This window comes from Pelodiscus sinensis, chromosome 30 (genome assembly GCF_052426305.1).
Source record: "Pelodiscus sinensis isolate ZL-2025 chromosome 30, ASM5242630v1, whole genome shotgun sequence".
NCBI lineage: Eukaryota > Metazoa > Chordata > Testudines > Trionychidae > Pelodiscus > Pelodiscus sinensis.
The window spans coordinates 13,472,346-13,496,598 of NC_143081.1; the positions used below are offsets into that span (position 1 = coordinate 13,472,346).

Consider the following 24,253-nt stretch of genomic DNA (forward strand, 5'->3'; position numbering starts at 1 on the left):
GGTGCCTCCCTTACAATTCATGAAATTTTGCTTCGGTATCCAAAGTCCCAAAATACCTGGCCAAGGGGTCCTGTTTTAGCATCTGTGATGATAAGTCAGCTCAAACGGAGCTCTGCACTGGCATCTTTCTGTGCACATTATTGGTGTAACCGCCTTTCACGACATGAGGTACACATATAGAATCCAACAGACTTGACCTAATGGCTGCCCTCCGATTAGGTAACCAGATGAACCCATAGTATACAGTGGGGTTGACCTGGTGGCCAGAGTCCCTTTAGGACACCAGGTAAACCCAGGGGATCCAAATGGGTTGACCTGATGGCCAGCTTCCTTTCAGGAGACCAGGTAAACCCTATAGAATCTAAGGAGTTGACCTCATGGCCAGATACCTCCTAGGACAGCAGGTAAACCCATACAATCCAGTGTCACTGTCTTCAGTGTTCCTCCTGGTAAAATGCCAGATCCCTGCTTCCCAATAGGCCACAGAGGAGCACAAGTCCCCACAGACTCTGAATAGCCTTGTAGGGCTGGAGGCCAGGGATTCGATGGCATCTTGATGCTGCTCTGAATCCCCCTTTCGGGTCTCGCTTGCTCCCTAGAAGTCTCACTCACTGTCAATTGGTTACACTGAGTGAGCTGAAAATGCTACTCAGAGTTTTGTCTCTAACACATGAACCAGCCCCCACCCAGTTTCCTTTTGGAACACCAGGTAAACCCTATAGAATCTAAGGGGTTCACCCGATGGCCAGATTCATCTCAGGACAGCAGGTAAATCCATACAATCCAATGGGGTTGACCTGGTGGCCAGATTCTCTTTAGGGCATCAGGTAAACTCAGGGGATTTAAATGGGTTGACCTGATGGCCAGCTTCCTTTCAGGAGACCAGGTAAACCCTATAGAATATACAGAGTTGGCCAGATACCTCCCAGGACAGCAGGTAAATCCATACAATCCAATGTCACCATGCCCAGTGTTCCTCCTGGTCAAGTGTCAAATCCCTATTTCCCACCAGGCCACAGAAGAGCACAAGTCCCCACAGACCCTGAATAGCTTTGTGGGGCTGGAGGCCAGGGATTCAGTAGGGGCATGATGCTGCTCTGAACCCCCCTTTCAGTCTCCCTTGCTCCCTAGAAGTCTCACTCACTGTCAATTGGTTACGCTGAGAGATCTGAAAATGCAGCTCAGCCTTTTCTCCCTAACACATGAACCAGCCCCCACCCGGGGTCACAAATGAGGCTCAGCGAGAGGGGATGGCTGGAATCAGAGGCCAGACACCCGGCATGGGACATGGCTATGAGGAAGGGACACAGGCCTGGTTTCTGGGTCTCCAAACTATGACAGGGAAAGGTCCCCAAAAGAAGGCTGGCCAAGAGATTGAAAATAAAATAAAACAAAACATGGAACTAAATTTTAAAATATAAAGTGAAATAACAATAGTCACAATCCAATTGCAAAGTACTAAAATATTAGAAATAAAATAACAACAAATATAGTCATTTGGCAATGGTAACGTGATTTAAAACACAATGAAAATAATGAAAGGAAATAGAAAACCACAGACCCTTGCAGAACGGTAATAAATGTGTATGACAATCAAATAAAGGAAGACACACACATGACTATATATAGGAAAAGGTAAAAAATATGGAATATTTAAAATCGGGTTTTTATTAAAAAAGAGAAAAAATAGACAGAGACAAACACGTTAATCTGAAATCTGCTGGGAGAGAATCTGTGGGATCTGCTCCCAATCACAGGAGACAGGTTTTGGGGTTCCCCCGCTCTCTCTGGCCCTCAGTGTAACTGCCGTGGAACCTGGCTCTGGAAGCCCCAAAGGGCTGGAATTCCAGCTCTCTCCCCACAGGAGAGTTCCAGAAGGCTGGGGGGATTCCCTGCCCAGCCTGGGCGGAGGCAGGGCTGTCCTTTTCCCTCCCCTCATTCTGACGGCTTGGCCCGGAGCTGTGTCACATGGTTTATTTGGCTGGTTACATGCTGGAAAAAGTCCTGAGTTGGGGGGCTCAGGCTGGTGCAGAGAGGGGATCAGAGCCCAGAAGTCCTTCAGCCTGGTTCTGTCCCCCAGTCCCCTCTCCACCTTCTACCTTGTGTATCCCGCCACGGCTGGGCTGAATCTCGCCCCGGGGGGCCCAGTCGAGGGACATCCCATCTGCCTCCCTGTCCGGGGGTCTCTCTCAGAGTCAGGGTCACGTCCACTGGCGTTAAGGGGTGTCTGAGGTTGCGGAGAATCCAGCTTGCTCAAGTGGTGATGACTCCGTCTATGGCAGAGTCGCGCCTGCCGACATTCTTTGCTCCGGCAGGAACGTCCACAGACACCTCGTCCCTGGAGCGCTGGGTCTCCCCTCTGCCCACACGGAGGGAGTCCTCATTGCTGAGTGTATAACAGGGGGGTTTCCTTCAGCCTCCTGTAGAACAAGAGCAAGAGCCTTGTGACCAGCAAGTATAAATGGGAGAGGTTCCCCAGGGCTTTGTCTGTGGGTTTGGAAGTCCTGAGGGCGCCTGCCCCTCGCTCCTAGGCTGGGATGGCCGTATGGCCGGAGTGAGACTGCTGTCTAGACCTGTGGGGTTGACCTGGTGGCTTTGAAGGCAGCAGTTAAACCCATGGTATGCCCTAGGTTTGTCCTGGGACCTGGTTTGCTTGCAGAACACCAGGTAAACCCATAGGATCCAATTGAGTTGAGCTGATGGCCACGTTCCTTTCAGAACAACAGGTAAACCCTATAGAATGGAACAGGGTTGACGTAATGGCCAGCTTTCTTTTAGGTCACCAGGTGAACCCGTAGTATCCAATGCAGTCAACCTAGTTGCCATATACCTTTAAGAACACCAGGTAAATCTTGGGGATCCAAATAGATTGATGACCATGTTCCTTTTAGGTTACCAGATGAAGCCATAGTATCCAATGGGTTTCACCTGGTAGCCAGATACCCTTTAGGAGACTAGGTATACCACAGGTATCCATACAGTTTGACCTGATGGCCAGCTTCCTTTCAGGAGACCAGGTAAACTCTATAGAATCTAAAAGGTTGACCTGATGGCCAGCTTCCTTTTAGGGCACCAGGTGAACCAATAGTATCCAATGGGGTTGGCCTGGTGGCCATATACCCTTTAGTACTCTGTGTAAACCCAAGGGATCCATTTTTTTTTTACCTGATGGCCCCCTTCCTTTCAGGAAACTGGGTAAACCCTATGGAATCTAAAAGGTTGACTTGATGGCCAGCTTTCTTCAGGACAACAGGTAAGCCCATAGAATCCAACATGGTTGACCAGATGGCCAGTTTCCTTTTAGGGCACCAGGTAAACCCAACGTATCCAATGGAGTTGACCTGTTGGCCATATTCTTTTTAAGACACCAGGTAAACCTTGGGGATCCAAATATTTTGACCTGATGGCCAGCTTCCCTTCAGGAGACCAGGTAAACCCTATGGAATCTAAAGGGTTGACCTGATGGCCAGATTCCTCCCATGACAGCAGGTAAACCTATAGACTCTTGTAGGGTTCACCTGGTAACTAACTGCCTTTCAGGAGACTGGATAAACTCACAGAATCCATTTTGGTTGACCTGGTGGCCACCTTGCATTCAGGCCATCAGGTCAACCAACAATGTTCAATGGGGTTGACCTGATATCCATCCTGCTTTTAGGACAGTAAATCTGTAGCTTCCAATCTAAGCGATTATCAAAGGAGCTGTGTTCCTCCCACACTCTGTCACAGAGTATATTTGGGAATACATTGGGAGACTGGAGAAGTTCCTAGAAAATGCCAGTCACCAAACCCCCACTCTATTTTGCTTCCCCTCTCACACCACAACCCCACCCTTACCCCATTACCCCTTTCCTCAACCCGTCTCATATCCTTCCCCCTTGTCTCAGCAGTGCCAGACTGCCCCCTATTTGTCTGGCTCCCGATTGTGCATGCCCTCCCTCAACCAAGCACTCCCATCTGGGTTGCCAAACCCCTCATGAAGATCCATAACTCAAAGGGGCTTTCAGCAAAAGATTTCATGTCACCCGTCAACCTCCAAGTCATGACCTGCTGCTTCTATTTCTCTTATTTCGGTGTCTGTGTCACTCCTGTGCTTAATTTAGACACATGGAATGAGAAATCCTTTTGGATTGTTCAGTGTGTGATTGAAAGCCATCAAGGGAGGCCTCTGTGTCTTGGCCATCATATGTAAATAGTCAAGAGCAAGAGCCTTGTGACCTGCAAGTGACAATGGGGAGGTTTCCCAGGGCTTTCTATGTGGGTTTGGAAGTCCTAAGGGTGCTTGCCCCTCGCTCCTAGGCTGGGATGGCTGTATGGCTGGAGTGAGACTGCTATCTAGCCCTGTGGGCTTGACCTGGTGGCTTGGAAGGCAGCACTTAAACCCATAGTAAGCAATAGGTTTGGCCTGGGAGCTATTTGCTGGCAGGACACCAGGTAAACCCCTACAAAGTTGAAGGGGTTGATCTGATGCCTAGTTTACTTACAGGAGACAAGGTAATCCCATATAATCCAACATAATTGACCTGATGGCCACTTCTTTTCAGGTGACCAGGTAAATCCACAAGTTGAAATGAGGTTGAGCTGATGGCTAGCTTCCTCTCAGAACAATAGGTAAATCCATACAATCCAAAAGGGTTCACTTGATGGCCAGCCTCCTTTCAGGTGTCCAGGTAAACCCATAGAATCCAATGGGCTTGACCTGATGGTCAGCATCCTTTCAGGACAACAGATAAACCCATAGGATCCAAGAGGGTTAACCTGATTGTAATTGCTTTCAGGAGACCAGGTAAACCCATAGAATCAAATGAGGTTAACCTGATGGCCTTCTTCATTTCAGTACACCAGGTAAACCCCATAGAATCTAATGGTTGATGTCATGGCAAGATTCCATTTAGGAGACCAGGTAAACCCATAGAATCCAAAAGGGTGACCAGAGGTCCAGCTTCCGTGAACAGGAAATCACATACAATCCAAAAGGGTTCTCTTGATGGCCAACCTCCTTTCAGGAGACCAGGTAAACCCATAAAATCAAACATGGTTGACCTGATGGCCAGCTTCATTTCAGGACACCAGGTCAACCCCTGTGACAGAGCAGGGGTAACACAGCAGGTTAAAGAGCTTGGTGGAAGGGGAAAGAGGCAGCTCTTGCAGAGAGAATCAGCAATCCTGGCTAATTAGGGGCAGCTGAGACAGGGCGGCTGCAAAATCAATTAAGGCCGGGGTGAAACTAATTGGGGCTGCTTGAAGAACTATTTAAGAACTCTCCCTGTTGGTGAGGGGAGAGAGAGCTGAGGAGGAGTTTGGGGAGAGAAAGACACCGGAGGAGCCAGGAGAGCAGCATCGACCTTGTTAAAGACGACAGGGAGACAACAAATCTCAAACCAAGGCAAGTGAGCCATATACTGTGACTGCTATTCTGCAGGACAGTGGGCTGAACAGGGGTCAGGGGCCCAGGAGTGGGACTGACCCTGCCACACCCCATAGAATCTAAGGGGTTGTTGTGATGGTCAGATTCCATTTAGGGGACCAGGTAAACCCACAGAATCCAAAAGAGCGGATCTGAGGGCCAACCTCCTTTCAGGAAGGGACCTGTTGGGGTGGACCTGGTGGCCAGTTTGCTTTTGGGCCAGGAAGTCAATTCATAGGATTCAATGGAGGTAACTTTATGGCTGGTTTGCTTTTGGTCCAGTCGATCATTCTATAGGATCCAATAACGTTGGAGTGGTAGTCCCAAACCAAAAGAGCCACCAGGTCAACCCCCTTAGATCCTAGAGGTTCACCTTGTGACCAGTTTACTTTTAGGCCAGCAGCACAACCCTGGCTGGTTTGTTTATAGGCCACCAGGTGAACCTGTGGGATCCCTGGGGTTTTCCTGGGGCTGGTTTGCTTTTAGGTTACTACCTGAGGCAATTTATTCAAGTGCTTAACCACCCTGAAATTTAGGAAGTTGTTCAGCCTAAGCCTCCCTTGCTGCAATTTAACCCCATTGTTTCTTGCCCTATCCTCAGAGACCAAGGAGAGCAATTCCCTCCCCCCCTTCTCCTTTTGACACCCTTTTAGATACTTGAAAACCGCTATCATGACCCCTCTAAGTCTTCTCTTTTCTGAACTAAGCAAGCCCAATTATTTCAGTCTTTCCTCGGAGCTCTTGTTCTCTAGCCCTTTAATCATTCTTGTTACTCTTCTCTGGATCTTCTCCAATTTCTCCACATCTTTCTTGAAAAGTGGTGCCCATAACTGGACTCAATACTCCAAATGAAACCCATTCAGCACAGAGTAGAGCAGAAGAAATACTTCTCATCTCTTGCTCACAACACTACTGTTAATGCAGCCCAGAATCATGTTTGGTGTTTATGCAACAGCCAATATACAATTTTTGTGGGAACTAGAGATACATTTTCTATGGGTATGTCATGTAGTTGAGTTTACTAGACATAGGACATTTCACAAGGCATAATGGAGAGGTTGACAAAGGCTTCCCTTGTTGACAGCGGCGTGTCCAGGCTGCCACGCTGTGCCGATCAACTGTTTAGCGGCACAGCGTGGCAACCATTTTGATGTAAATGAAGTGGTGATTATTTTAATTGCCGCTATATTTTCCTATGTCTAGTAAACTCATCTACATGGCTCCGTCAATGGAGCCATGTACTCCAGACATACCCTTTAGTAATTAGGTGCCTTGTGCAATTTTCATTGAATCATAGCATTGGCAGGGACCTCAGTAAGCAAACAAGCCCAGCCACCTGCCCAAAGTAGGACCAACCCCAACTAAATCATCTCATTGGCTGAAACATCTAAATCCTATTGAATTCAGATGGAGTTTTATACTCTCAGTCACCGGAAAAGTCATGAAGGGGATTCTCAAGGAATCCATTTTGAAACATGTACAAGAGAGGAAAGTGATCAGGAATAGCCGACATGGATTCACCAAGGGCAAGTCATGCCACGCCAGCCTGATTAGCTTCTATGATGAGGTAACTGGCTGAGAGGCTGCAGATGGGGAAGCCAGTGGATGTGACCTATCTTGACTTTAGCAAAGCTTTTGATACGGTCTCCCACAATATTCTTGCCAGCAAGTTAAGGGAGTATGGATTGGAGAAATGGACTGTAAGGTGGATAGAAAGCTGGCTAGACTGTCAGGCCCAGCAGGTAGTGATCAACGGCTCAATGTCTGGTTGGCAGTCGGTTTCTAGAGGGATTCCTCAAGGATCAGCTCTAGGGCCTGTTTTGTTCAACATCTTTATTAATGACCTGGATGAGGGGATGGATTGCATCCTCAGCGAGTTTTGTGGATGATCGTAAGCTAGGAGTAAAGGTAGATATTCTGGAGGGCAGGGATAGGTTCCAGAGTGACCTGGACAGATTAGAGGACTGGGAGAAAAGAAATCTGATCAGGTTCAATAAGGACAAGTGCAGAGACCTGTTCTTAGGACAGAAGAATCCCAAGCATTGGTACAGGCTCAAACCGACTAGCTAAATAGCAGTTCGGCAGAAAAGGACCTGGGGATTCCAGTGGATGGGAGGCTGCATATGAGTCAACAGGGTGGCCTTCTAGACAAAAAGGCTAATGGCATATTGAGCTGCACTAGGAGGAGAATTCCAAGGAGATCTAGAGCAGAACAAGGAGAAATGGTCTCAAATTGCAGTGAGGGAGGTCAAGATTGTCTACTAGGAAAAAATTAATAACTAGGAGGGTGGGGAAGCACTGGGATGGATTTCCTCAGGAGGGGATGGAATCTCCATCCCTTGGGGTGTTTAAATCCCAGCTTGACAAAGACCTGGCTGGGATGATTGAGCTGTGCTTGGTCTTGCTTTGGGCATGGGGCTGGATTCCATGATCTCCTGAGGTCTCTTCCAGCCCTAGGATTCTATAAATCTATTCTATGATTTAACCATATTATCGACTTGTGAACTTCCCACTAGGTACCTTACTACCTATCTTGAGACTTCTGAATATCTTTACATTCTGATCTCTGGTTCTATATACTTATGTATATTTCACCACTTTATGGCTTGTCGATATTTTGACTTTGTTTCTTAAATTGGGCCAGCTGCATACGGCCAGAACTCTAAAGGTATTTAGACACATGATGTGAGTATGAGAAGTAGAGGAGTACCTCACAGGAACAGATGCGAGCGGGTTTTACATTCATAGGAGGCGTGTGAATCTCTTTACAAATCCAGCCTTTTTTCTTTTACAGAAGGACACAGTGAGGCCCAAGGAATAGTAACAATCACACGGTGATCCATCAGCAAGTCAGGGGAGATACAGGACCAAGGTTTTCTAATCCCCATGGCTTGTCTTTAATCGAGAGCACTGTTCTTAGTCGGCCAGGGGCTGGCACATTGTGGAAAAAATCGTGAAATTCTGTTGAGACCAAATCCCAAAGGCACATCCAAGGAATATAAATTAGGCTTATTTGTAGGATTGTTGAGTTGCCGTCAGTACACAAACAGGTAAGGGGAAAGGTAGGAGGGGGAGGATTAAATACTCATGGAGTGAGTTTCAAATCAGTACAGAAATCTGTGCCATACGTAGGAGGACGTTTCTGAAGTCTTTACATGTTGGATTTATGACTGGGGGAAATCTATGGCACCCCCATTAGCAAGGCATTTTTTTCCTCGGAATCCAAGAAATGTTAAAGGAACAAGATACAGTGTGAAGGGCTGGGTCTCTTCTGACTGATTTTCTGAGCAAATGCTAATAAGCCAAGTCCTCCAGATTATGTGTGTGGGCATGGGCATGGGCCTGGGCATGAGCGTGAGCATGAGTGTGAGAAAGAAAGAAAGAAATATTAATAAATACTTTTCTATACTTTAAAATGTACAACTGGGCCATATCGGGTTGGAAGGAAAAGATTTCCTGTGTGCAGTAATTGGTCCATGTCTAACATATTCCCATGGTCTCTCTCTCACTTTTTTTCTCTCCATTTCTGTCCTTCATTTCATTTTTGAAACTCTTGCATGCATGGGCGGGAGGGGAGTATGAGATCTGCAGATTTTGGTGCGGATTTGACTCAGTGAGCCCACAAGATACAAATGTAAACATGGAGTGATCATTGCGGTTAGAAGCAGGCTGAGGTTTTCACTACGCAAAGCACCACCCAGCTGCCCACCCCTTGCTCATTTCCATGGGAATTTGGTTGTCTAAGCACTAGCTTGTTGAAGATATGTAAGCACCAAGAGAGACATTTAGAATCATTCAGACCACTACAAATAACAGATTCTAATCTATGCTAGACACGCAGCCCCTTTGAACAATCACTTTGGGCATCTAAAGGCTTTCTAAATTGGCCCCTTAGGTAGCTTTGACTATTTCAGCTATGGCCTGTTCTAGCAGATGGGAAATTAGGAGTTGTTGATTATCCTATGTCACTGACTTGCTGTGTGAAAGTCACATAACAGTGCCTCAGTTTCCCCATCTGTAAATAAATGAGCTAACATTTCTCAGTTCTAGAACAGTAGAACTGGAAGGGACCTCAAGAGGTCATCAAGTCCTGTCCTCTGCCCTCATGGCTGGACAAAGCATCGTCTAGATCACCCCGATAGATGTCTGTCCAACCTTATCAAAATAGAGTTCGAGAGTCTATGGGAACAAGGTTCCTACACTCCTCAGAGTAATACCAAAATCTGAATTTTTCTCTGCTTCAGCTCAGTTCTCCTCCCTCCCAGCTGAGTGCAAAACCAGGGACATTAGATCTGGTTTGTAGTTCCCTCTTTTCTAAAGTGGGAATAGTGATCCTGCCCCTGTCGGTAAAAGGCTTTGAGATCTACTGATGAAAAGCAAAGCACAAAAGCCGGGGATTGTAAGTAATGAGTATGCAGAAGTTAGCACGCCTGGGACACTAATTAATATGAAATTCCTATTCCAGTCTCTCTTTTAACTAACTCCATGAATCTCTTGTGTGACCAGAAGAACTCAAGAGTGGGCGAAGGAAAATCGATTCAGAATGTTCCTTTTCACACTTTCAGTCATGGATATCCTGCAGGTTGCTACTTACATCCAGGAAAGAGTGTTCCTTTCCCCTGATTGCTTCACATTCGGGAAATGAGTAGGTAACAAAGGATTCAGCACAAAATATCACTTGTTTGTTCAGAAGTTCAATAAATTGGTGGGAAAAGGATTTGGTCACGTTGCTGGGTGGAATAACATTTCAACTGCAGCTCAGGGCCACATATTATAAGGGATTGAGGCATCTAGTGGGAATGCTAAATGCTGAAAACCTTCTCAAGTCTCATCAGGGTGTGGAAGAGAAGTGACAAAAAATAGACATTTTTACAGCAGCAGATCCAGATAATCACATCCAAGAGAGCTAAAAGAATTATCCGTGGAGTTGTGAAAATCAACGGTAAATATCCAGTGAACTCCCAAGTCTTGGAACCTCACGGGGATTCCAGAGATCTGAAGAGATCTGATGGGTCCATAAATGGGCAGATTGGAGGACGAATGGGTCTATAGACTTCTCAGGCTGAAATTGATCCCAAGCAAGATAATAGAGTGGCCAGTAAGGGACTCAGTTAATAAAGTAATACAATGAATGTAATTAACTGTGAGTTCATGGTAAATGGAGCCTGTCAAACTAACTAGGTGAAAATGTCACCTCTGATGGCCAAGAATCCATGTAACTAATTTGCCCCTGAATTACGTGTCTTCTCTCTTGACAGATGGAGCCCATGACTGGAGTAGAGAAGGAAAATCAATCCAGCGCACAAGAGTTTATCTTGCTGGGATTCCCCGGCAATCAGCTTTTGCAGATTTCGCTCTCTGTGGTGTTTACCATGACGTACATCTTGGCTGTCACAGGAAACTTTGCCATAATAGCTGTAGTCATAGCTCGCCCTCACCTCCAAACGCCCATGTACATCTTCCTTTCCAACCTCTCCTTCCTGGAGATCTGGTACACCACAGCCTCTGTCCCTAAGGCCATTTCCATTTTCCTGGGGAAAAGCAAAACCATCTCATTTGTTGGTTGCATCCTGCAGATGTACTTCATTTTCTCTCTGGGCTGCACAGAATTTTTCCTCCTGTCTGTCATGGCCTATGACCGCTATCTGGCCATTTGCTACCCGTTGCGCTATAGCACCCTCATGAGCAGCACCAAATGCACTCATCTGACTTTTTTATGCTGGGTGTCGGGTTTCCTTTGTATGAGTATCCACAATTCTCTGGTCACCAGGTTGTCCTTCTGCGGCTCTAACGTCATCAATAATTTCTTCTGCGGAGCCGATTCCTTGATCTTTCTCTCCTGCTCAGACATTTCTGTGGTTAAGTGGGTCGGTTTCCTTATGGCAATCATCGTCATCCTGGGATCATGTTTGACAACCCTGGTCTCCTACATTTTCATCATCTCCACCATCCTGAGGATCCCGTCTGCCCGAGGCCGGCAAAAGGCCTTTTCCACCTGCTCTGCCCACCTCATTGTTGTGGTTATGTGGTACAGCTCCAATATCTTCCTCTACATCAGAGTTTACAGGTACAGCTTTTTTGACATGCATAAGTTCGTCAACACTGTGAACACTATCGTAACGCCGCTGTTAAACCCTTTCATCTACACTCTGAGAAATAAAGAAGTGAAGGAGGCTTTAGGGAAGCTGTTCAAGAGGATATGAATTTGAATGTAAATGACTTTCATCTTCCTGGACTGTATTGTTAGCCTATTCTCATTGGACAGAACCTGCCAGAGACCTAATTGAACCCTAAGCAAGCAGCATCTTTATCGTCACTTCACTATTTAACATTTTCTGCAGATCTAATACATAATGGCGAATGTTTGTGCACTAATAACTTGGACACTATGTCTACGTCTAGACTGGCATGATTTTCCGCAAATGCTTTTAATGGAAAAGTTTTTCCGTTAAAAACATTTGCAGAAAAGAGCGTCTAGATTGGCACGGACGCTTGTCCACAAAAGCACTTTTTGCGCAAAAGCGTCCCTGCCAATCTAGACGCGGTTTTTGCGCAAGAAAATCCTGATCGCCGTGTTCGCCATCGGGGCTTTTTTGTGCAAAACAGTTTTTAGCTGTCTACACTGGCCCTCTTGTGCAAAAACATTTCCAGAAAAGAGCTTTTGCCCGAATGGGAACATCAAAGTATTTGCGCAAGAAGCACTGATTTTGGACAGTAGAACGTCAGTGCTTTTGTGGAAAATCAAGCGGCCAGTGTAGACAGCTGGCAAGTTTTTGCGCAAAAGCAAATGCTTTTGCAGAAAAACTTGCCAGTCTAGACGCAGCCTATAAGAGCTACCACAACCAAACTTTACCTGGGATAATCTTTCCTCCAGGAGAAGGTTTTAAGGTACTTTTGGACCCAATCAGAGTCCCGCCTTGCCCCCTGCAACTCCTGCAGCCCCGGGTGTGAACTGGGGCTCCCCTCCAGCGTGTAGTCTCCCGGGACTCGCCCCCTCCCGCCCATGAGTGTGGATAAATCTCTGCAACATTTCCATCTAACCATGTATCATTCTCATATAACTTTGTATTAAGCTCTTTGGGCTCGTCTACACTGGCCCCTTTTCCGGAAGGGGCATGTAAATTTCATGAGTCGTAGTAGGGAAATGCGCGGGGGATTTAAATACCCCCCGCGGCATTTAAATAAAAATGTCCACCGCTTTTTTCCGGCTTTTAAAAAAGCCGGAAAAGAGCGTCTACACTGGCCCCGATCCTCCGGAAAAAGCGCTTCCTACTTTGAAGTAGGAATAAGAGCCTCCGGAAAAGGGCGCTTTTTCCGGAGGATCGGGGCCAGTGTAGACGCTCTTTTCCGGCTTTTTTAAAAGCCGGAAAAAAGCGGCGGACATTTTTATTTAAATGCCGCGGGGGATATTTAAATCCCCCGCGCATTTCCCTACTACGACTCATGAAATTTACATGCCCCTTCCGGAAAAGGGACCAGTGTAGACGTAGCCTTCATGTTATAAGCCTTAGGAATAGTTAAGGTAAAGAAAAATGTCTTTTGCTAGGAGTAGAACGGAGCGCACTCCTTTCCTTGATTGCCCTGTTGAAATGAATGAAGTGTGAATGGAGAATGAAAGGGGAGCTCCTCCAGGAGCAGTTGCCAGGGTGGAGAAGGTCTGGGAGCCAGATCCAAGACAACACCTGTGCAGCGAGCTCATTGAAAAGAAGACTGGACAGACGGGAGTCCAGCAGCAAGCGCCCGCCCTTGGAAGGACTCTCTCTGAAGCAGCATTACCAAAGGCCAGGTGATGACTAATTGGCTGCATGAGAGGGATAAATAGGAGGCGTCTTGCAGAGGGACCCCGGGTTTTTTTGTCTTGTTAACATGGGAGCATCGATCCAGATTGGCAGGAGCCCGGCTCCACCCCTCCCCCAACTAACTCACCTGGCCAGTGCAGTTAGAGGAGCAACTATTGTAACAAGACGGAGTGTGCATGTGTATGCGTGTGAGTGAGTGCATGAGTGCGATGTATCAAATGCATATGATAAAGTATAGATTGATTTATGCATGTTCAATAAATGTGGCGTGTTGCCTTATTCCCCCTAAAAAAGATCCCGGGTGCTTCTTTTAAGCACAACTTGAGGTTACATAACTGACCCTCTTTCCCCCCACTCCCCACTGGCACGCCGTGTCCCACTCCCTCCCCCCGACGCGCACAACAGTTCAGGCACCTGCAGCACCTGCATCCTTGGGCGCGAGCTGGGGCACCCCCCCCCGTGTGTAACCTCCCCTCCACCCGCGGTTGCTCCCCACCTGCCACCCCCCCTCCAGAAACCAAAACCAAGCCGGCCAGCCTTTCTGCTCAGCTCGCTTGGCTTATCCGGGCAGAAGGAATCCGTGTGCCTGCTGCAGCACAGGGCGGAGGGGCCGGGTTAAACCCTCGATGCGTTACACTGTTGTGAAGTCAGCCGGCTGCTGTCTGTACTGTGAGTGGGGCTCTTCTGGGTCTGGTTCCAGCCATCGGGGTCAGATGTGAGCTCTGAGCTTTTGCTTGCCAAGGCAGGACAGGTGGATCCCTGAGCCAACCTTGCAAAGAGAAGTCCCCTTGCTACTGGCCGCATGGCTGTGTACTGTTCTCCTGGGGCCTGACAGCCCCCCGACTGACCCCCACCAGATGGCAGCCTGCGGCAAGTGCAGCCGGGCTGATAGCCGAGTGCTATGATGTGCCGAGTTCGAGCACTCAGGGCACTTCAAGCCAGGACTGCTTTGCTGTCCCTCATTGAGTTAGTTCTCAGGGTTCACCGCTCGCTTGTCTGTCTGTCCGGGGTGGGGGGTCGGGTCCCTTTAAGCACAGCCCTTGGCTAGCCTGAGACAGCAGCTCCACGCTCTAAGTCCTAACCTGATGCCCTGCCGGCACTGCTTCCGGCCATCCTTAACCCTGGTTCAGGGTCCACTCAATGTGGACATGCTAGTTTGAATTAAGTTTTTAGGTTTAGATGCACTAATTCGAATTACCTTTGTTTGAATTAACTAATTTGAATTAAGTTAGTTCGAATTAGTGCTGTAGTGTAGACATACCCTCTAAAAACCTCACTTTGGCCCCAACCTGTAGCCTAGGCGCCCTAAAAATTCTAATAGCCCTGGGACCCCAAAAGAGTTAATCCGTCCCTTCCTCCATCGAGCACTTCTCAGCAACAGGTCTGTTCTTGTAATATCAGCCCGTCCTCGCCAGGCTCCGTGGCCGTGCAAGCAGGCCTGTTTCTAGGGCGACCAGAAAAAAAATGTGAAAACTTGAAGCAAGGAGGGGTTAATAGGCACCTGTGCAAGAGAAGACACCGAATATCGAGACTGTCCTTTGACTTTGGGACCTCTGGTCACCCTACACCTTTCCTACCTGGGCCTGATTTCTGCTACCAGCTTGAATGTTGATGGGCTTGCAAGGTGTCGACACTCCTCTAGTTCACCCCTGAGGCCTCAGACCAGGCTTCATGTCTCAAGCTGTCTCCTTCTACCACACAGAGGAGCCAGAGGGGTTTCCAGAGATGCATTTCTCCATGTCCGTTCAATGCTTCAGGGCTTGGGCATGAATGAGCACTTGGTTTGCCAATGGCACCTTCTTGCCTCTCTCTCCAGGTGGCCTCCCTCCTGCCGGAGAAGGTCCCTCCTCTGGTCAGTGTCTCTGCTTGGGATCCCCCTCTGTCCCTGTGATGCCACCTACCAGCCCCAGACCTAGCGTCTATTGATTCACCCGCCAATTTTCCCGCTTAACCATGAGTTCAAGAGATCCTCAAATCCTCCACAGTTCTTAAAACAGGATGCAGTTTCTAGGCCATGAGCACCTCACATGCAGGAGCAAACGTAACACCAGCAGACATGGGTCACTAGTAGGGGGAATCGAACCTGCGACTTTTGGAGCCTCTGCCACGTGAGCTAAAAGCCCAGCTGGCTCTCAGGTAAGACCATAGAGCAGAGGCAGACTCATTTTTCTCCCCATAAGTGGTTTCAGTGCCACTTCATGGGACAGTGCACCACACCCAGCAAGTGTGTGGTTACACAAACATAAGAACGGCCAGGCTGGGTCAGACCAAAGGTCCATCTAGCCCAGTATCCTGTCTGCCAACAGCAGCCAGCACCAGGTGCCTCGGGGGAAGTGAACAGAACAGGGAGTCATCAATGTTCCCTGCCATGTCACCCATTCCCAGCCTGTGACAAGCAGAGGCTAGGGACACCATTCCTACCCATCCTGGTTAATAGGTTTTGATAGACCTATCCTCCATGAATTTAAAGGGTTTTAAAAAGAGCTAGATAAAGTCACGACCTTCACAACATCCTCCGGCGAGGAGTTCCACAGGTTGACTGCGCACAGCACGAAGGAAACATAGAATAAAACATCATGTCACACATACTTACATCACATGAAATGCAATAACTTCATAGGCCAGTTTACATTACCTGGGGATCTGGCTTCGTTGACCCCACTGGAGTCAAAGGAACTATGGTAGGTTTACGTACTTTGGGAATTTGACTCTGCTGACTTTACTAATACTACATTGATGGACCCCAGCCAGGGATCTGGCCCTCCGTATTGGTTCAGTCAGTGTGAATTCACAATTCAGCCAGTGTGAATTCAATAGCTTTCAAATCTCCATTTGCACCCACAGCCAGGTGAGTACTTTAGTAAATTATACTTTACTGAGAAAAAAAAGTATAATTGTAAATATAGGCATGCATAATTGAAAGAAAGAAAGAAAGAAAGAAAGAAAGAAAGAAAGAAAGAAAGAAAGAAAACTTCGTTTTTTTTGCCTGGTAGAAGTTAAACATCAGACACCGAAAATTTCAGCAACCCCAAATTCTTGCAGTTTCGTCCCCAGTGGGAATGAATCACTCCTTAACTATTAAAAGTTGCACTGTTATAATTAACTCCCTGGGGCAAATTGCTCAATGTGCAGACTAGATGGAAACATTGGTCGCGTGTGTAGCTCTGATTCACTGGCAAAAGATATAAATGTGACATGAATTTTAAAGGCCTGTTACCCAGCACACGTAAATCAAGGCAGCTCTGTGAAAATCCAAAGGCGAACATGATGAGAGACACTGGATCAAACTACATCATAGAATCCCAGAGCTAGAAGAGACCTCAGGAGTCATCAAGTCCAGCCCCCTGCCCAAGGCAGGACCAATCCCAACATCAGTTTGGGATGATGCACTGAATTTTCAGTGTGTGTCTCTGGTTCCTCCTTTAATAACCAACATCCGAGAGCAGTCTGAGTTCCGGGTTCCTTCTGTGGCTGCATCCCAGGACAGGCTCACGCAATGCAGGGGAAGAGAAACCTCTGCTCACCCAAAGGTAACAATGTGTCGTGAATGAAGGGACAACCAGCTGAGCTTCTGGTGTTGCTAGGTTCTAAGTCAGCGTCGATTATAAATCAACAATGCTCCCTCTTCTTTTTCCACCCATGTGCAGAATAATGTTTGTGATGTGCACCGAGGCAGGTGCGGATGTGCACTACCAGTAGAAACAATTGCTGCTGGGGGGGGCGCTCTGCCCATCAGCTTACAGGGAACACTGCCTCCTGGGGCTGTAAGTATATACATTAATCATCCAATACCTCGAGACACCCCTTGAGCCTGTGACGTGCCTTGTTTTTAGCCAAGGGTCTTGCCAGGGATACAGCCATCGTGTGAGATCTGGGGGAGGGATCCCCTGCTGGTGGGTGAGACTCTCAATTTCTCATCTCAGTTAGTCGTTCACCTCTTACCTAAACCTGTCCAAGGAGAGGAGCAGGCAGCTGTGATGCGGATTTCCCTGTCTGCTAGGAAAGGGAGAGACCCAGCAACTCAGGGATACGATGATGGGCTGGAGAAACAGCTGATGGTTAACACAGAGAGGAGGCATTATCGATACACATAGGTAGTGACTAACGAATCCTGGATCATTCAGTGAATCCTAAGCAGAGACATTTCCACGGAGACCAGCACAGTACGTTTGCTGTTGTGATTGTGTATTTGGGTTTTAATATACGGGGCACACTGAGGAACAAAACTCTGGGTTCCTTTCAAAATGTGATCAGTGTTTAACGCTGGGGGTGAGTAATCAGTGGAAGGGTTTAAACAGTGGAACCGTGGAACGGTTCCATCACGGGCAGCTGTGTTATCAAGAGTGGAGGGGTTTTTTTTGGCTAGAAGTTCAACTATAGGAATTAGTTTGGGGCTTGGTGTTATCATAAAATCATAGAATACTAGGACTGGAAGGGACCTCGAGAGGTCATCGAGTCCAGTCCCCTGCCCCCATGGCAGGACCAAATACTGTCTAGACCATCCCTGACAGACATTTAGAGGGCAGCTAATTACAATAGAGTCAGTAGCTGTGACTCGTGTGTAGCGGCATCCCTGGTCTCTTATAACCAAACGGTTCTCTATTGGCTCACCAGGGCAATCGTTGCTCCGAAGAGTGTTGGAGTTGGGCTGGAATTTGTTCTGGTTTTGCTCTGCCAAGCCTCACCTAGGTCCTATTGGTGGCTACAGACACCATCCTCTGAAGCTGGTTTACATTGGCGTGATTATGCGCCGAGTAGTAGACTGATTCTCGGTGGAGAGGAGCCCTCTGATGCAGCTGCCCTTGTCCTTCCTCTGCAGGTGACACGCTCTGAGGACAGAGATGACGAATAGAACCACCATGGCTGAGTTCCTTCTCCGGGGATTCTCTGATGTCCGGGAGCTGCAGATTTTACACTTTGTGGTGTTTCTAGTAATTTTCTTGATGGCCTTGGTAGGAAATCTCCTCGTTATCACTCTCGTAGCCCTGGACTATCGCCTTCACACCCCTATGTACTTCTTCCTCATGAATTTGTCAATCCTAGATATTGGCTCCATCTCCGTCATCGTCCCCAAGTCCATGGTCAATTCGCTATTGAACACCAAGACGATTTCTCATCTGGGCTGTGTAGCCCAAGTCTTTCTCTTCATTTTATTTACTGCAACGGACTTTGCTTTCCTCACCGTCATGGCTTATGACCGATATGTTGCCATCTGTCAACCGCTACACTACGAAAGAGTGATGAACAGGGGAGCTTGTGTCCACATGGCTGCCAGCGCCTGGATCAGTGGTATTGTCAACTCTGCCCTGAATACTGGGAACACATTTGCAATTAACTTCTGTGGAGGTAATACGGTGGATCAGTTCTTCTGTGAAATCCCTCAGCTCCTCAAGCTGGCCTGCCCTGACTCAGATATCACTGAAGTTGGTGTTATAGTCTTCAGTACGGCCTTATTTTTCAGCTGTTTTGTTTTAATAATATTGTCGTACATTCAGATCTTCAGAGCGGTGCTGAGAATCCCCTCGGAGCAGGGCCGGCACAAAGCCTTCTCCACCTGCCTCCCCCACCTCTCTGTGGTCTCCTTGTTCCTTTGCACTGCGTCCTTTGGCTACCTGAAACCCCCCACCAGCTCAGCATCACGTCTGGACCTTGTGGTGTCTATTCTCTACGCCGTGGTTCCTCCCGTGATGAATCCGGTCATCTACAGCATGAGGAACAAGGAGCTCAAAAGCGCCTTGAGGAAACTGATTGGGTGAATGTTATCCACCAAGAACAGGCTTCTTCTGGGTGTTTTTATGGATATTGTAGACTACAGAGTTTTGTAATGTTTTATGTAATGTGCTTAATGGATAGCATGATATTGGGGACTTCTAACTTCAGTTCGTTGTCTGACCGCAAAGAGACAGGCAGCAACAGCAAGGTCTAATCACAAAGCTCTTTATTGAAGAGTCCACATGACAATAGAGAGCAGCCCGTCTCTACAGAGAACCAGACCCCAATTTCTATAACAAGTGGGGTTATATATACAGTTCTGTCACGTCATCGACTATTTACTTAAGCAATCCACTCCCCTTTGTTAGTTAGATACTTCTAGCATGCATGCGTACCTTGCCAACTATACAAGGTGGCCTTGATATGATACATCAGCAACTTTCTTATTAAGACAGAAGGCGAGTACCATACAACCAGGAGACAGGGAGTTTTCTTATCAATTCCTTAAGCAAGCTGTTCAGCTCAGCAAGTACAAAGATGCAGCTGTTCACTTTTCTCATTCCCTCGCTCAACTCATGTCTCAAATTTTGTTCAGGGACTACCCAGAGCCCTTTGCTGGACTCTTCTCAGTCTGTCTTAGCATAACCGCCCTAGGCCCAATCTTCTGTGGCCTAACAATGAGAATGAATGTTACAAGAACTCTAACTCTGCCAGCCGCCCTTCTCTGGTTAGCAGGGAAGAACAGTCTTCTAGGCCCTTAGGGTACGGCTAGACTGCGGGGGGAGGGTTCAGAACCCCCTGTATTCCTTGTTCTACGAGGAAGAAGGCCCAGTCAAGTTGGGCCAAATGTCGGAAAAGCCTCTTCCAACAAAAGAATCAGAAAAAGGCATGCAAAATACGGAGCGCATTTTGCGTACCTTTTTCCTAAAAAAACTTGTAATCTAGCCTTACTCTTAGTAGAGATCCATCAGGCAAACTACTTGTGTTTGTATCTGATGCTGGGACAGATAGAGATCAGAAGGATTCCTGTAATTCATCATGATAACACTGTTGGTCTTAGGAGTAATTAGAATATAGACTGTGCCATAAAGAAAATATAATGAATGAATTAAAAGTCTGTACTAACAGTAGCTTTGTATTAGGAGTGAGATTGATACCTTTTGTATAATCAATGTATCCCTTTGTCCCTTGGGTGAGCTGATTGTGTAGTTCCTGGGGAGGGGGAGTGACTGGAGTATGAATGTTTGAAACTGTTGGGCCTCTGACTTATCTCTACAAAGTCCAGACAGTGGAAGAGGGGAGGAAGATGGAAGACTCAGCGGCATCAACGTACCATAAATTGGACCCAATACAACGCAGACCAACGGAAGACATATGGGCAGCGTTGGAGTGTTAAGAAGCAAGTGCTCTGTTACAAACAAGCCAGCCTTGAAATAATGCTGGGAAGAAGACACCAATACACTAATGTCAGAGTAAAGAATAATTTGTCTGGAAATGGGTGACGGGGAGGGATCACGTGAGGATTATCTGTTGTGTTCCTTCCCTCTGGGGCATCTGGTATTGGCCACTGTTGGCAGACAGGACCCTGGGCTAGCTGGACCATTGGTATGACCCAGTATGGCCGTTCTGTTGTTCTCAGATAAACAGATATTAAGCAGAATGAATGGTGATTGATTGATTAAGAGCTGATGCAGCAAAATGCATGGACCTGGATGGGAGAAAAGTCCTATAAAAAATAGGGTGTCTTGCACAAATCTCTGGGGCTCGTCTTCTCAACACTGGAGTGTTGACCCCCACTTCTGCCCCTCATGTTTAACTCGCCTGGCCCATGAGATATTGTGAGTAACAGCCTGGAAACTTTAAGCAAAAGCAAGATGGCATTTGTGTGTTTGTGTGTGGGTATGTGTGAATATACATATAAAAGCATAGTGTTACACTGTCAATAAATGTGGCATTTTACCTTATCCCCCTAAAAAGATACGGTGAAATAATTTCATGTATAACAAGATAATCAGCTCATGGCATTATTTTCTGCCTGGGAAGATGTACTCTCTCTTTCTGTTAAACACTACATTTACACTAGTAATCCAAACTGTGCTCACCAGTCACTGGAATTAGTCTACATTAACACCAATGTCAATTAGATTATATTCTAATCTAATCTAATCTAATCTAGTTAGTCCAATCCATTCCCCACACACTATCTATCTATCTATCTATCTATCTATCTATCTATCTATCTATCTATCTATCTATCTATCTATCTATCTATCTATCTATCTATCTATCTAATAATATTATGCCAGCAAGTTAAGGAAGTATGGAATGGATAAATGGACTGTAAGATGGATAGAAAACTGGTTAGATAGTCGGGCCCAATGGGTAGAGATCAATGTCTTGATGTCTGGTTGTTGGTCGTTTTCAAGTGGAGTGCCCCAAGCATCTAGGGCCGATTTTCTTCAACATCTTTATTAATGACCTGGATGAGGGGAGGGGTGCACCCTCAGTGAGTTTGTGCATGACAGTAAGGGCATGTCTAAATTACATCCCATTTTCGATAAAGGGATGTGAATTAGACATATTGAAATTGTAAATGAAGCCAAGATTTGAATTTCCAGTGCTTCATTTGCATAATGGTGGCCTCTGCCAAGACAGAGATCTTTAGACAGAAATGCCCTGTTTCGAAAGATTCTGTACACCTCAAAAAATGAGGTATACAGGATAAGAACATAAGAACGGCCGTACTGGGTCAGACCAAAGGTCCATCCAGCCCAGTATCCTGTCTGCCGACAGTGGCCAATGTCAAGTGCTCCAGAGAGGTTGGACCGAAGACAATGAACAATCGATTTTTCTCCTACCATCCCTCTGCAGCCTCTGACAAACAGAGGCCAGGGACACCATTTCTATCTCCTGGCTAATAGCCTTTTATGGACCTAACCTCCATGAAATTATCCAGCTTCTTTCAAAATGGGGCACTTCTGTTGAAAGATCACCGTCTTGACCAAATTTTTTTTGAAAAGCGGCTTTTTAAAAAAAAGCCGTGGCTGCCATTATGCAAATGAATCACGGGAAATTAGAATCCCCGCTTCATTTACAATTTTGATATGTCTAATTTACATCTCTTTATCAAAAAGGGATATAGTTTATACATACCTTATGCTAGGGGAGAGAGAGAGACATTGGAGGACAGGAACAGGGTCCAGAGTGACTTAGACAGATTAGAGGATTGGGCCAAAAGAAATCTGATGAAGCTCAACAAGGACAAGTGCAGAATCACTGCTACAGGCTGGGGACCGACTGGCTAAGCAGCAGTTTGGCAGAGAAGAACCTGGGGATTACAATGGATGTGAAGCTGGAGATGAGTCAACAGGGTGCCCTTGTAGCCAAGAAGGTTTAGGGCATAATGGGGTGCATTAGGAGGAGCATTGCCAGCAGATCTAGAAAAGTGATTATTCCCCTTTATTCGGCTCTGGTGAGGCCACATCTGGAGTATTGTGTCCAGTTCTTGGCCCCCCACTACAGAAAGGATGTAGATGCATTGGTGAGGGTCCAGTGGAGGGCAACCAAAATGATTTGGGGGCTGAAGCACTTGATGTACGAGGAGAGGCTGAGGGATTTGAGCTTGTTTGGTCTGCAGAAGCAAAGAGCGAGGGGGGATTTGAGAGCAGCCTTTAACTTCCTGAAGGGAGGTTCCAGAGAGGCTGGAGAGAGGCTGTTCTCAGTGGTGGCAGAACAAGGAGCAGTGGGAGAGGTGTAGATTGGCTATTAGGAAAACCTATTTCCCTAGGAAAGTGGGGAAGCACTGGGCTGGGTTCCCTAGGGAGGGGGTGGAATCTCCATCCCTAGAGGTGTTTAAGTCCCAGCTTGACAAAGCCCTGGCTGGGACAATTTGCTTGTTCGTGGCCCTGTTTTGGGCAGGGGGTTGGTCTCCTGAGTTCTTGTCCAACTTCATGATTCCATGATTTATGACCTGGGAAACTGGTTCACGTAGAACTCAATCACCCCCAAACCTTTCTGTGGCTTTGCCATTTTAGCCCAAAAGACGAGAGAAAGTTGAAACCAATTGACCTATTCCCCATTTGTGACGCTGCCCCCAGGCTTCCCCTAGAGGCACCTAAATATCTGGGCCCTTCGTCACTTGGTTGTCTAAGGACTTGTCTCTATTTGAGATATAACAGGGTCATCACTGCGCTTTATTCCGTGCCTTTGTAGGGACCCTTCAGGGTTAATATTTACACTCTCATGAATACGAAGACCATATGTGCAATAATTATTTTGGGCCCTATTTTCAAACGTTGCTTTTAGCTGGTCTTAATCCTGAAAAGTGACTCACCTAGGCAGACAGTTCTACCCTGGAGGTGTCAGATTGTATTAGAGGTCATGGGCCATGTGTCAGTAAAGAGCTTGTGAAACCCACCTGTAGCTCAGCATCAAAACTGGATCTCTTGGTGGGTGTGCTCTACGCCGTGGTGCCTCCCATGATGAATCTGGTCATCTACAGCCTGAGAAACAAGGAGCTCAAATCTGTGACATTTATTCACCAAGAATTAAAATGTCCATCACTGCTCCTTGACAGTGATTTCATTTTGCATGTTTTTATACATGCAACCAGTTGATGACAAAGTTCCGTCCTTGAGATCGTGGGCTGTAATCCTTTTATGAGGTTATAAAATCAAGACCAACTCCACTCACATTAACGGAGCTAATTTGGAATTACACCTGCATAAATAAGATGAATGTCCATGTATGTCCACAAATCTACCTACACACCCATTTCTCTGTCTGAAGGATTTGCATTGTGAACCTCACCATGCTATCTGAGCCTGTTACACAGAATACCAACAACCACAGCAAAGTCACAAGTGGACTTCATGAAGTCTCTGACTTTTCTTCTTTTGGAGGTTGGAGCATGCAAGTGTGTTTCTTTGACTGTTACTTTTTAATTTGATTTCATTTTATGGATTAATTGGTTGACATGTTGCTTTTTTCCAGGTGACTTAAGGGGTGGGGTAGGAATTTGCAGGGTGGGGTACGTTTAATTAAATGGGGGCATCAGAGGAGATGGCCAAATGTTCTTATCTTACCGTAAAGTCCCTAATTCTTGGCCAAACGGAGTGAGGCACGTGGACCCGCCTCTGATGTATCCATGTGTAGCCGGCTTGATCCCCAGAAGTGACACCGAATGAGTGGGGGTGATACAGGGGTTGTTGCTCAACCCTCCAAAGGGGCTGGATGCAAACCTTGCAGGGCAAAGCTAGAGGTTACAATGACATCACAAGGGCCTTTTGCAGCACCTCAGCTGATTGGTCAGAGGAGGTTGGGAGACGGTGACCTC

General features: G+C 46.8%; 2 protein-coding genes and 1 long non-coding RNA gene across 3 annotated transcripts; 2 read left to right on the plus strand and 1 right to left on the minus strand.

Annotated features, from left to right (window-relative positions):
- Positions 1–1,959: 1,959 nt before the first annotated feature.
- On the minus strand, positions 1,960–24,151 carry LOC142821323 (uncharacterized). Its single transcript, XR_012898138.1, has 3 exons — positions 24,003–24,151; positions 23,336–23,420; positions 1,960–2,420 (listed from the first exon to the last, which is right to left on the minus strand). It is a non-coding gene; the product is annotated as an uncharacterized LOC142821323 (long non-coding RNA).
- Positions 10,666–11,610, plus strand: LOC102446319 (olfactory receptor 6F1-like). Its single transcript, XM_006135642.3, has one exon. It carries the CDS (start codon positions 10,666–10,668, stop codon positions 11,608–11,610), a length of 945 nt encoding a protein of 314 aa, XP_006135704.3.
- LOC102446552 (olfactory receptor 14J1-like) lies at positions 17,709–18,962 on the plus strand. Its single transcript, XM_014579798.4, has one exon. The coding sequence runs from the start codon at positions 18,048–18,050 to the stop codon at positions 18,960–18,962; it is 915 nt and encodes a 304-aa protein (XP_014435284.4). The 5' UTR covers positions 17,709–18,047.
- Positions 24,152–24,253: the final 102 nt, after the last annotated feature.

What these genes read in the sequence shown, in the direction of transcription:
- LOC102446319 (XM_006135642.3), top strand. Translation starts at nt 10,666, where the DNA reads ATGGAGCCCATGACTGGAGTAGAGAAGGAAAATCAATCCAGCGCACAA.
- LOC102446552 (XM_014579798.4), top strand. Translation starts at nt 18,048, where the DNA reads ATGACGAATAGAACCACCATGGCTGAGTTCCTTCTCCGGGGATTCTCT.